At 42.0% G+C, this 12,882-nt stretch overlaps 2 protein-coding genes across 7 annotated transcripts in view; both read right to left on the bottom strand.

Moving 5' to 3' along the window:
- The window catches only part of ltbp3 (latent transforming growth factor beta binding protein 3), a 51,342-nt gene extending 50,923 nt beyond the window's left edge, over positions 1-419 (bottom strand). For all 5 annotated transcript variants that reach the window (XM_023342577.1, XM_023342579.1, XM_023342580.1 and 2 more), the window contains exon 1: positions 13-419. In XM_023342577.1, coding sequence (XP_023198345.1) covers positions 13-253 — 241 coding nt within the window. In that variant the 5' untranslated portion in view covers positions 254-419. The remainder of the gene's footprint in view (positions 1-12) is intronic.
- Positions 420-5,364: 4,945 nt separating this feature from the next.
- LOC102218106 (histone-lysine N-methyltransferase PRDM9-like) lies at positions 5,365-11,111 on the bottom strand. Of its 2 annotated transcripts, XM_023342754.1 has the most exons (3): positions 10,069-11,111; positions 7,502-8,483; positions 5,365-6,428 (listed from the first exon to the last, which is right to left on the bottom strand). In XM_023342754.1, the coding sequence occupies exons 1-2, from the start codon at positions 10,763-10,765 to the stop codon at positions 7,519-7,521; spliced, it is 1,662 nt and encodes a 553-aa protein (XP_023198522.1). In that variant the 5' UTR covers positions 10,766-11,111; the 3' UTR covers positions 5,365-6,428; positions 7,502-7,518. The 2 variants fall into 2 exon arrangements, with proteins under 2 accessions (XP_023198522.1, XP_005803003.1); XM_005802946.2 differs by having other exon boundaries at positions 5,365-8,483.
- Positions 11,112-12,882: the final 1,771 nt, after the last annotated feature.

The following is a 12,882-nucleotide window of genomic DNA, read 5'->3' as shown; positions in this document are numbered from 1 at the left end:
TCACTCACTCACCAACCCTGAAGCCCTGTCCGATGAGCGTGTCGGCGCCCTGGCCGTTCTCTGCGATCAGCGTGGTGTTGTTGCCCTGCTCGCACCTATCCTGGCACTGGCCCTTCAGGCAGATCCGCTTGCAGATGAGTGGCGCGATGACCACCTTGAAGCGCTCCCGTGCCGAGGCGCGCTCCGAGCACCACACCAGCCTGTGGACGCTCAGCCAGATGACGAGCAGACGGGAGATCATCAGGCAGGGCATCCTGGCATCCTTCACTGCCCCGCGCAGAGACCCGAGGGCATGAAATCTGCTGGCTTCGGCTTCGGCTCCAGCTCAGAGGAATCCCGCTTTGTTATCCAGGGGGGCAACTTGGACGTCTCATACGGTGGACTCAAAAAAAAAAAAAAAAAAAAAAAAAAACAGAAGAAGGAGAACAAGAAGAAGAAGAAGAAGCGCGTCCTGGTTTCTGTTTTCTTCTTTAGGAAAGAGAAAAAAGTTACTCCCTTCGCGTATCCAGGTGATCCGCCTGCAAAACTGCCACGTTTGCCATCCTCGGAAGTTTCCCGTTGGTCCAAAAAAAGTTTGCTGCGGCGTCTCCTCGGTCTTCCCTTCCGTCTTTTCGCCGTGCTGCGTTGGAGAGTTGGCGAGGACTGGTGCGTATGAGGGTTTGGGAGAGAAAGAAGGGAGGAGACGGAGGAGAGGTGAAAGCGAGGGAGCCAATCCTATCTGGAGAACGCTCGCTGCAGGCAGGCCAGGCGCTTTCCTTGTTGGCTCTTCCTCCCAGGACCTCCTCCTCCTCCCTCGCAGACCCCCGCTCCGCAGATCACAGCTGCACATTTGTCTGTGTCACTCTGACTCACAAAAACTGTCGTCAGCCCCTGATTTATGACTTGATGCACCTTTCTGTCGAGGTTCATACATGTCTGGAAATCTAGGAGCGCGACAGCAGATCCCCAGCTGGGATCCAAGAAACACTGGAGGCTTTGCCCTACACATAAACACAGGACATGTTGTACCAGCTCTCTACCGGATTTTAAATACATTAAAATGAATCTGAAGTTGTGAACTGTCATTTAGTTGCTGGGCTAAATGATCTGACCCTCATATGCTCTGGGATGACTGGACTTCAGATTTCCTGATCAACCAAGATGCTGTGAATTTAAAAGATGTCCAGAAAGTCTGAGTGTTTGAAAGAGAAATATAAAAAGAAAGGACAAATAAAGTTACATCCATGACATTTAAGAATATGGCATATGGCATATCCAAACCTGGAAGCTGTAGACTACCTAAATATGTGCTTAAATTCAAAATGAGAATCCGACTTCACAAAATGAATCATGCTGTACTGAAGAAGAATGGAAACTCGAGATTTACATCGTACATTGCGCTCATTTCAGGATTTTTCTTGCCTATTCGTCACTGGAACTTCTCCATTTCCTCGTTAAAAAAACTCTCAGCTCCCAATGAACTCTAGGCAGCCCAAGTCGAACAATCCTGATCATGACTGTCCAATAAAAAAGGGCGATCCCATCCAACTACTCATCAATAATCTGTCTCTGTACTACACTGAAGCTCCTGTCAGCATATAAAGCTGCAAATATGAGCGGCCGCATGTCTTCAATAGACTTGAAGCCAGATAAATGCGTTAGATCAGATCGTGGTGCGGCACCAACTCATGCTTGACAATCCAGTAGCTCTGGGAGATTGAGCTTTCAGTTTCTCCAGTTGGTGTCAGGTGATTTCTATTTCTCTCATTTGCTTTTCCTGTGCTGTTCAGTCTTAACTCTGCGTAGATCTCATGCTGTTTCACTGCCACTGAGAAATCATCCTTGATGTTGGAGGGGAGAACATTGTGTTTATTGTCCTGGCTGTGATTCTCCTGTGCATCTCTTGAGGCAGCAGGCCAGAGCTCTGAGGAGTCTCTTGGCAGCCTGTAGAGCCTCTGGTTTGGACAGGTTGGAGTATTTCTTCACTGGTGTTTGACTCTCCATGTTGCCTTGATTTTAGCTCCCAGCATTCACTGTAATAGGAGACACTGATACTTGTAACTGTTGTTGTACTTTGTCTTGCAATCAGTTATCACAAGGATCACAGTAGCTGGTGTGTATTCCAGCTACTCACAAGTAGATCTTCAAAAGTCTCCAGGGTTTCCAACTAAGTTATGATCTCAGCATCTTTGTTTCTCACTGGAGTTTAGTGCCCATTCCCACATTATGGGGATATTGGTATGCTCTGACTTTTGCACCTGGCTTGCTCTTACCTTTGTTGTACTTCATCAGTCTTTAGTAGTCACAGTAATCTGTCTCAACTAAGAACATTAAATGAGCTACGGTTCATAGAAGTTTGCCAAAACTGGACAGTTAAAGTCTGGAAAATTGTCGTTTGGCTGGAGTGGAGTATCGATTTCTGTAACAACATTAGATGGTAGGGCCAGATTTTCTCCTGAAGAACTACCAATCCATCCCGACTTGCTTCAAAAGTCCAAACTAGAGATGGTTGCGTAATAGTGAAAGGAATATTTCAATAAATTAAATCATTATGATCTGAACCAGTCCTTGACCAGTGTTAAGTCTCTAACAGGTTTTCCTCTAGGAATCGAGCTCCGTCTATCCTCCACATCTCATTCTGGTCTCCTCTGGTCAGAGTGTTTTCTTCCAAACATTTGCTGTCTTCACTGTATGACTTTTAGAAAACAGTAAATCAGATTTCTGATGACTTTCTTGCAGTATCGTCTTTTTTTTATCGACACTCTTCCAAAATGAGCAGATCGGTGGAGAGCACTATTAACAGCTGTTCTGTCCACAGAGCTTATAAATCCTTACAGCTCCTCCAGAGTCACTACGAGCCTCAAAAGCTACAATGTGGATGGCCATGTCTAGAGAGTTTGCATTTGTGCCATCCTCTTTCCAGTTTCCACACTCCGTGACTGTTTTGTCGTAAAATTAATGAGAGGATCAACAAATAGCATAGAGATTATGAAACCTACTCATTGCTACAAGTACAAGCATCTGCAGTTCTACCAGAGCTGCCAGCTGAGATATTTCCAAAGCTGCTGCAAATTACAGTGTAACATCATGAGTCCACACAACTAAATAACAGCCAAGCCTACAGGGATGCACTCTCACTGAAGCAGACTGTAATTGTGGCACCGTACTGTCATCAGAGCCAAACTCATCTGAGAGACACACTCAGCTGTGTTTCTCCGCTGGAAAAAGGCTGGCAAATAAAAAATAAAAAAGCTAAGAACACACCAATCTCAGGACTGCAGGCGCCTCGGGCAAACAAAGGGACACAAAAGAAAAACAAGTGACTCACTTCCGCTTTTAAAAAGTGAGAATGTTGACTTTCAGTCGCCGAGGAAATGACTGCATGGGTCTGCAGAGAGTTCACAGGCTGCGCTCACATTTCTCTGCAGAGTTGCTCGCCGTAGCAGCGTCATTGGCTGCCAAGATACACACACACCCACACACCCCAACACGCAGAGTGTAAACACATTGTGGGTCAGTCAGGAGCCAATCCTGAATATTTGTTGGTACAATTTAATGATTTCCATCCCTGAAAACAAAGACTTAAAGGGTACTGAATGCACCACAAGATAATGAGAGAAAATAAAAAGGCAAACAGTCGTTCTGCAAAACCAGATGGTAAAGCAGCTTGAGGTAACTGAAGATGATGCACCAGCTGAACCTTTTGGACATATTAAAGGTTTTACATGGCAACCTGAAACACAGAATATGAGCAAACACGTATCCTGCTGCCAAAAGTAGTGCATTTATGCATTGAAATAAATAAAAAAAATAGCCAACTTGTGAAAGTCAATGTCTAGTTTAGGTGAAAAAACAGGATTTTTTTCTACATCCTCTGAGATTTACCAGATAGCTTCCAAAACAGAAAGGACGAAATGATAGGATGGCTCTGGATTTGTTTTTTCCTTGAATAAAAATATTTTAAATTCAAAAGGAGGTGAAAGTATTATATAAAATTAACTTTTTTTGAGCTTTATATTATGTTATAATGTCAAAGTCTCATTAAAAACATAACCAGAGTGTTGCTTTTACTTTTTGATGCACATCTGAGGAATCCTTGAATCTCCGGAGGTAATCAGATCACTCCTCCTATGTGGCTTTCCCAACTCAGCTCCTTCAGACTAGCAGCAGAAATTAGCAAACACAGGGGGGAACTGCGCATCTGCTGGACTCATTATACAAAGTACTTCTCAATCAAACGCTACTAATAACTGTAGTTCGTAGCATAATTAGAAGCATTATTGTAATGATGAGCTGAAAGCAAAATGTAGGTAATTTTATTTATGCTGCACATGTTATTGCAAAAATGGCACTGTGTGTCTGGAAAATACATAGATTTAAAATGCATTTTATGGACCGGTTCTAATTTTTGTAATAAAGATTATTTATTTCTTGCACTTTTAAATAACTGCATTTACAATACTTTATTTGTGCTTCATTGTCGTGATTAATGACAACGGCAGTTGTTCAAATGTTAATTTACTGTGTATAAAATGTGTACTATTAAGACTGATAATTAATAAAGAATGTTCTATACTTAAATCTAATGTTATTTTCTTGTACTTAATGGCCTATCAGTTTGCCTTTGTGCCACACATTAGGCTGCATTCTAGTTTCATGTTAATGTGGAGAGTTCACCGTCTTCCAAATCGTAAACTTGCAGGAATCTAATGGTCCTTTGGCTCCACCACAAGGAGAAACTTGTTCTTTCAAGAAAATCAACTTCAATTTAACAGGTCATGAATTGAATCAGATTTACTTACTTACACTCCTACTGGTTAGAGGCTAATAAATGTAGGTTAGGTTGATTGCACAATCTAAAACAAGAAATTTTAAAAGCACGGTCATAAACGTGTAGTTTTTTTTTTTGCTAAATTTCTTAAGATGGCCATGACACTCGGGATCATATTCTTGCAAGAATATCCAGTTGGTTCCAATTTCCAACCTTCTGATTCAAATTTTCTAAGAAAGGAAACTGGCTAGGATGTTCAAGAAAAACCCAGGAACCATCTAGAGCGAAGTCTGGACCTGAAACACCAGTCGCAGTTCGCAGTGGAGTTTTAGATTTTAAAAGAGAAAAGGATACATTTGTAAACTTTCAAAGGGAAGACTAACGGTGAGATTAGAGAAATAATATATGATTTAATGACTATTGTTCAATTTGTGTCCTTTAGAAAACTGAAGACGTGGGGGAAAAAAACATAAGTATATGTAGGCATCTTGTCAGAATTGAGAAAAGAGACGTATTATTAGGCCTCCAGGTTTGGATGCACTGTTTTTTGTCTAAATTGATCGATACTTAAACATTTTTGAAAAACAAACAAAAAAACACAGTAAGACAATAAGTAGAAACACAGTCCTTTAACATAATCACATTTACAGAACCTAAAAAAGCTGATAGTGATTTTATTTATTTTTGTAGTCCACAAAAGCATATAAAACTTCACTCATTTCATTGACTTTTTAAGAGCAATGGCAATCTTTAACCTACATGCGGAGGTCCTTCTGGAAAGTCAAAGAAAATTGATTATCTGGGGCATAAACCACTTTAGCATGTGAAGTCTTGGATACACATAATCTAATATGTTTTAATGGCTTTGAGAGTAACCATACCGTTATATATAGTTGGAGATTATATTGGTATATATGTCAAATAACACCAACGTGTAGCTCAAAGCTTAGTGCCCCAACAGCCTTTATGAAAACGCTCAAAGGTCAAGTATTTACATCACATTTTGACCTCCTAAAATCATAAATCACGTTACAGTTGTACGTCATTGTTGCACGAGAACGTTTATCTACAAAGAGAGACCCAGTTAAAACCAAACAAAGCTCATTTCATCTATATACAGAAACATTTAGAAGAGGTGTGAGGAGGTGAAGAACCAGCTGATAACAGTGAAACTAGTCCTAGAACAGAAAGGCTTTGTTGAAATATTGGCAAGAAGCTTAAAAAATGCATGGAGTGAGTTATAAAGATGATTAAAACAATGGGTTCGAACTGGGTATGGGCGTGTGCTGATGTTTGTTTTTCTGTATAGTTTTAATTAATTAGGTGACAAAAATCTATTTTACAGATGGATTTTTGTCTAAATCCTTACTTTTTCATATTGTCTCAGTTTATATTCCTTAAATACTAAGATATGTTCAATAACCCCAAACAGTGATTCAAAAGCAAAAAGTGGATAAATCTCTGAGGTGGATGCCTACAGCCTGGAGAAAGATTTGTTTCACAGAGACACACACACACAGAAGAATCCAATCTAAAACCAGACTGGATGTGTTTAGAGTCCTTGTCCTGCTGAAACGCCAAATTATGTCCAGGTTTTAACCATCACTGTTTGGTTGGGATCTTCCAGAAGCTCAAGACTGCCATGACCTGGAAACTCCTGGAACAGTTCCTGGAGAAACTGGAGAAAGGTTTTAATGGTAAAATGAGACAAATATCTGTACACAGTTACACAAATGGTGTGGAGGAGTCAAAGAGGTGATTGTTTCAAACATAGAAACGCTAGAACAAATCCTTTCCTGTTTTATCCATAACTTTCTTTCAAGCTGTTGTACTCATGTTTTCCCTTCACTGTCGTTGTTTTGGGTATTTTTAAGCAGTTCTGAGGCACAAAACTTGAAACTGCTGCTGTTTGTTGCAAGGTAACCTAGCAACTCACAGTGAGTGAGTTGCTAGGTAACCAAAGAATGAGTGAGTTGCTAGATATCCCACAAATATCCGTGAGAGGTTGAGAAGTTAAATCCTTTCCTTTGACTACATCCCCCAGAATGCAGTGCAGTGAAATTACTTGACATCTAGCAGACTTATCTATTGATTTTGATCACATGCCCATTGTAATATATATTATTGATTTATTATCCAGTACTAATAATGAGTTCTACCTCCTGATTATAATTAAATCAACAAATGGTGGGATGTTTCAGCAGGAAAAAAATTCCTTTTAAAATTTTGAGAATAGATAAAAAGGCAAAAAATAATTATTGTTATGCTCATAAGTGTTGGCAAACATCTGACCTATAAGCATATTTGAAACTTCCTAGTTTTCTTAAAACCAATATAAATATGCGGGTGAAATATGACACAGTCGACCTCCAGTTCTCTTTTGACCTTAAATTGAATCTTGAAGTGAATTTATGTCAGTTCCAACATTTCTAAATTTGATTTTGTTGAAGACATGCAGTTTTGTAAAAACTGATTACTTTTAAAGGTGACATCTAAAGTTGATTTATAATGTTGTGTCTCCTCCATGAACCTATCTGGTGGTTCCATTTCTGCCAACAGGAACATTTTTTAGAGCATTTGTGTGTAGAAACAACAACTTTGTTTCAACTACTCAAACAGAAGGCTTTGGAAAAACTGACATTTTAAAGTAAAATACATAAAAATTAAATTTTAGGGTGCTAAAGTGGTAGTGTGGAACAGAAATGCGTTAGTGTTATCTGTCAAAGACAAACAAACAAAAACAAAAGTCACCACTTCTCCGCTCATCCCTAAACACAGTCTGCAACCGGGCCGTCCTCCTCCTCCTCCGCCCCCCATTCCCCGAACCGCATCTGAGGAGAGGGAGCTGCGGGATGGAGGTTATTGATGTCGTCCATGGCGTCTGGGTCCGTCTCCTCGCTGGGGCCGATGCCCATGTGGCCGCCCTCGTCGCGGTGCGTCCGGACGTGCTTGCGCAGCGCCGCGGGCTCCTTGAAGGTGCGGTTGCAGAAGGGGCAGCAGCAGGGCCTCTCCCCGGTGTGGATGAGCTGGTGGTGCTTGAGGTGCTGCAGGCGACTCAGGCGCTTCCCGCAGATGGCGCACACGTAGGGCTTCTCGCCCGTGTGCGTGCGCCGGTGCTTGCGCAGACCGTCCAGGTGGCGGAAGCAGTTGCCGCATTCGGAGCACGAGTAGGGCTTCTCGCCGGTGTGAATGCGCAGGTGCGTTTTGAGCGCCCCGGACTCACGGAAGCGGCGGCCACACACCGTGCACGGGTACGGCTTCTCGCCCGTGTGGATGCGGATGTGCTTCTTCAGGCTGGAGATCAGACGGAAGGTCTTGCCGCACTCCAAGCAGTGGTGAGGCCGGTCCGCCGAGGGCTCCCCGGAGGTGTCGGGAGCCGACGGCCCCGCAGGCTCCTCGGCTCTGCCTGGTGAAACGGTGTCACCTCTGCTTGCTCCAAAAGTCCTTGACAAAGGTTTCTGTCCATCAAGACTTCCCTGCTGCTGCTGCTGCAAGGCACCGCCACACTCCCGCATGAGTCTTTGGTGACGTAGCGGGTTGGAGAAAGAACGCAGAGTTCCTCCTTCACCTCCAACCTGACCATAAGCAATGTCCCCCACATTAAGGGACGAGCCGTCTCCGTCCCCAACCTGGCTGTCCTTCCTATTGGGCTGACCAGAACCTGTCGGTGGCCCCTGCTCCTCTTTTATCTCAAATCTGGATCCTCCACTGGGACCCTGAGGCTGCCGGTCATCTTCAGGTCAAAGAAGAAAGAAAAGGTATGATGAACAGAGGGTTTGTAATAAATCCTCACATCTAATCTAATTTCACCAGAGCCTGAACTTGTCTTGTTAGGTTAACAGCCTAATTGTGTAAATACATTGAAATAACTTAGACCTGTTTTGCTTTAAAGGCAGCTTATATATAAAAACTCAAGCTTGTTGTGTTACTGTAACAGCTTCAATCTGTAATTTTCTTTAAATAATGAGATTGTGATCATGTTTTTATCCCAACATTATCAGAATCAGGTTTTGTTGCCATAATACTTATGACTACAAGGCGTGAAATTCATTTTAGTGTGATGATGGTTTTATTGTATCATCTTGTTTGGTTAAAATAAGAATTGTATTGCAATTGCATTAGGAACTCTGTTTGCAGAAATGGTCTAATTATTTCTTTAAATAAAAGTAACAGGGCAATAAGCTTGTCTTTAAAAGTCACTGTTTCTTCTTAAGACATTGAGATTTGTTTTCATAACTCCTTCACTACATAATTATTTTCAGCGTGCTTTGGTTGCCACATTATGTCCAGACATTATAGTTAAATCCAGATTATTCATACCCTTGGGAAATCTAGGTTTAAAGTAATCTCCTAATTTAACCCTGATGTTTCTTCTGACTGAAAGTAATAATACTGGTTTAGGTGACCAAACCAGAGTCCAGATTTAAATTAGAGATAATCTGTGGAGGGAACTAATGATTAGGGAAATGATCCAGAGGCCCTCCAACCTCAAATACTTGGTTCTTTTAATCAAAAATGAAGTAAAAATAACAGTGAAAACATGCAAAAAGCTGGCTGTAACATAAGGGTTTAACTGCTCTAATACTAAGGGGTTTTCTATTGAAATACATAAAGATATAAATAATTTGACATGACATTTGGAAAAAGAAATGTAAACAGATTATTTGTTCCTAGTCAATAATCTCAAAATGGTTTCTCTCATTCCCTATCAGACCTAAACTTCTTGGTTGTATCAAAAATAATTTGAAATATAAATCGGCTAAGGACACAATAACTGCAGTTTAACTGTATCTCAAAACCTTGTGCTTGTACTACCTCTCACAATAAGCAATTAATCGAGTGACAAATTAAAACAAACATAAAAATTTCCATCTGTATAATTTATTGTTTTTCTCTTTTCTCTCTTTCAACCAAAAACTGGATGATAAAAGTCTTCAGTTTGGTGTTTTGGTCCCAACTAGCCCTTTTTTGAAGGACAATTTTGTTTACAAAGACTGTATTTGTTGTTTCTGCTGTTTTATTTGTTTGTTTTGGATGATATTTAAAATGTCTTCCAGTTTCAGTGTTAAAAGTTAATCAGAATGTAAAGTTTATTGATCTTTGAGCTATTATTATTATTCTGTCATTACCATTATATTGATTGAATATAGTCTCAAAACAACATTATCTTCTGGGGCAATTTATCGTTTAGCAAAATCTGTTATCGTGACAGGCCTAGCAAAGTTAATATTTTAGACGATGCACTTTTATACCCTCCATATTTGTTTTGTTTTTCAAGCATGAAATATGAATGAATGCGGCAGAGATTGTGGACTTACCCGCTCCTCTGGTGTCTGAGCACATGTGAGAGGAGCTGGAGGAAAACGAGTCCAGCGTGTGGTTCGTCACGGATCCGTCTGGCTGGATCGAAAGCTGGCACATTTTGTATTCATCTCTCGGCTCGAAGCCATGAAGAGATTCATCCACGGAGCCGCCCAGACCCAGATCCACGCCTGCTCCGTTCACGTTCCTGGGGTTCTGGTGGTCTCGGTCCAAGCCTGGGGTCAGAGAAGCCATGGAAGAGAGTGAGGGGCCAAACACCGACTGGCCGATCTGCTGGGGGCCCGTGTAGGAGACCTGCAGCTGGTCTATGAGCTTCTGTGCGCTGCACAGACACTCCTGCAGGGTCTTCAGCTCCCTCTCGGAGACCTCCAGCCGCACCTTGAGCCTCTGGTTCTCCTGCTCCTTGTGCAGCAGCTCCTGCTGGGTCTCGTTCAGCACGACCACCACCTCTCCCAGCAGCGTGTCCACGGCGGCGGACATGGCGGTCTGGATGGTCGGGGCCAGGCGGGATTTCAGCGAGGTTACCGTCACGCCGCCGCCCTGAGGGGCTCCGTACCCGCCCTTGGTGTCCGCTTTGCGGTCGTAGCAGGGCTCCATCCTGTCGGGGATGTTGATGATGCTCTGCTTGCGGCTCCCCGCGCTGGATGCAGAGGTGTCCAGGCTAGCTGCGTACTCTGTCCTCCGGGACGTCATTGGCTGCGATTTATCCGCTGTTCTGATGTTCTGAAGGCTTTAAACTGCGCAGGATCTTGTAGCTGAAAGGTGTGAGGGCATGAATTGATCCGGTTACATCTGTTTACCGAGCTGTGAGCCAGACGCGGCAGAGAAAAAAAAAACAGAAGATGCGACACTCCGCTCCTCAACATCCGCCTGCAGACAAAGTAGGACGCGGTGAGGCGGTGGGAGCTGCGAGGCGACAGAAACCCGGGAATCAGGCCCTCCAGGCGGCAATGAAACCCATCTTTTATTCTTCGGATACTTTAAATACTGCGGCCCTCCACGACGACTCGCCCATTTCCAGATTTGCACTCAGAGGCCTGTCGCGTCTTTATGACGAAACAAAAGGTTGAGCTTGTGAGTTTGGTCCCTGAGTGAAGACTTAAAGGCGCAGCTACCGCTTCAAGTCAGGAGGAAACATTAGTGGTGACATTATGGTGCGAACCTATTTTTTCTACTCACACACAAACACTCACCTGTTCAGGAATAACCTCCTAATTTAGGAATAAACTCCCCAAACAGCTATTCAGCAAAAACAATCTTTTAATTATTTATATGAGACATTAGGAACTAAAAAATGCTCTCTGGAAATGTTCGTAGCATTTTTAGCTCATAAGTATGGTTTACAGCAATATTTTCCTACAGGACTCTGCACATGTACTGTATATTAAAATAACGAAAAACAGGAACCAAAATGAGATGTTATGTCTACACTGTCCTGTAGGTGGCGTCCTAGGCCTCCACTCAAATACAGAGTCTATAATAAAATCCTCCGCTGCAATTAAACTCACAGCAATGTCCTTGTTTCGTCTAAAAAAAAACTACATTACGAATGTTTCCCCTCCAAGAATAAAGTTTCTTACATAAATGACAAGACAACATAAAAAACACTAAAAACTCTGATGTGTTTTAATCATTTTAACCCAGAATAAACACAGAAACCCCAATATAAACCATGGTGCAACATCAAGTGGAATCTTAATTTTTTATCTATCTATTTATTTATTTTAAAAAATTGTGTTCTCAAAAATTATTTTTGTTGTTTTAATTTGCTGTACATGTGTACACTAATTCTCTATGTGGGATAAAGTGTCTGAATGCATGGTTACTGATGCCGGATGGGCTGCTGCCAGTATTCCAGAAACTGTAGATGTTCTGCCATCTTAGGGAAAATATTCCAAAGAAGAGAAAATAATCAGAGCGCAGCAGCTATGTGAACAAAATAACTTTCAGAAGTAAAAGGAGAACAGATAACTCGGCTCAAATGGTGAATTGTAATAAAAAGGTATGCAGACTACCATCTCTGGGAACAAAACGGACAGCAGAAGATCGCCCTAAGCGTCACTCCTGTCAGCTGACAGCAGGAAACTGAGGCTGTCAGTCACACAGAAAACAGACTGGACAACATCGCCTGGTCTGATGTGTCAGTTTCAGCTGCAACATTCAGATGGTAGAATCTGAATTTGGCATAAAAAACAGGAATGCTTGGATTCATCCAGCTTGAATCAATGGTGGCGTAATGGTGTGGGTGACCAATTGAGCATGAAACTCTGCCGCCTGCCTCAACATTTCTGCTGACCTTGTCTATTCCTTTCAGAAGGACAATACACCACAAAGCTCAAGTTGGTTTCTTGAACAGGACAATGAGTTCACTGCACTTCGATGGCCTCCACAGATGCCAGATGTCAATCTAAGTAGAACATCTTTGGCATGTGGTAAAATTGGAGATTTGCATCACGGATTTACAACCAATAAATCTGCAACGACAGCAGGGCACTAGAACTGCTTTCAACATGTTGTCGTGTCTTTGCAATGACAGGTTACAGCAGTTCAGAAGGCAAAATCAGACACTTTACAAAATACTTTTCCGTGGCACTGTTGTATATCTAGAGATGATGCAACGTTTTTGCAAAGCCTTTTGTGGAGGCTCTTTTGAGGATTTCATAATCAGTGTTAGGAAATCTTGCTGTTGTTTTCATATTACTAATGGCTCCGTGGAAGCAAAAAAATACTGACCCTCTCTTGTATTTTAATCTTATGCCTTCGGTTATTGTTTTATTTCAAACAAAATCTTGTTATGAAGCAAAGCAGTA

This window comes from Xiphophorus maculatus, chromosome 11, assembly GCF_002775205.1.
Source record: "Xiphophorus maculatus strain JP 163 A chromosome 11, X_maculatus-5.0-male, whole genome shotgun sequence".
In the NCBI taxonomy this organism is placed as follows: Eukaryota; Metazoa; Chordata; class Actinopteri; order Cyprinodontiformes; family Poeciliidae; genus Xiphophorus; species Xiphophorus maculatus.
This window is presented reverse-complemented; position numbering and strand designations above follow the sequence as displayed.

What these genes read in the sequence shown, in the direction of transcription:
- LOC102218106 (XM_005802946.2), bottom strand. Translation starts at nt 10,765, where the DNA reads ATGACGTCCCGGAGGACAGAGTACGCAGCTAGCCTGGACACCTCTGCA. An exon ending in CTCAGACACCAGAGGAGCGG is followed by an intron (nt 8,484 to 10,068) that starts GTAAGTCCACAA and finishes TTTGACCTGAAG; the next exon opens with ATGACCGGCAGCCTCAGGGT.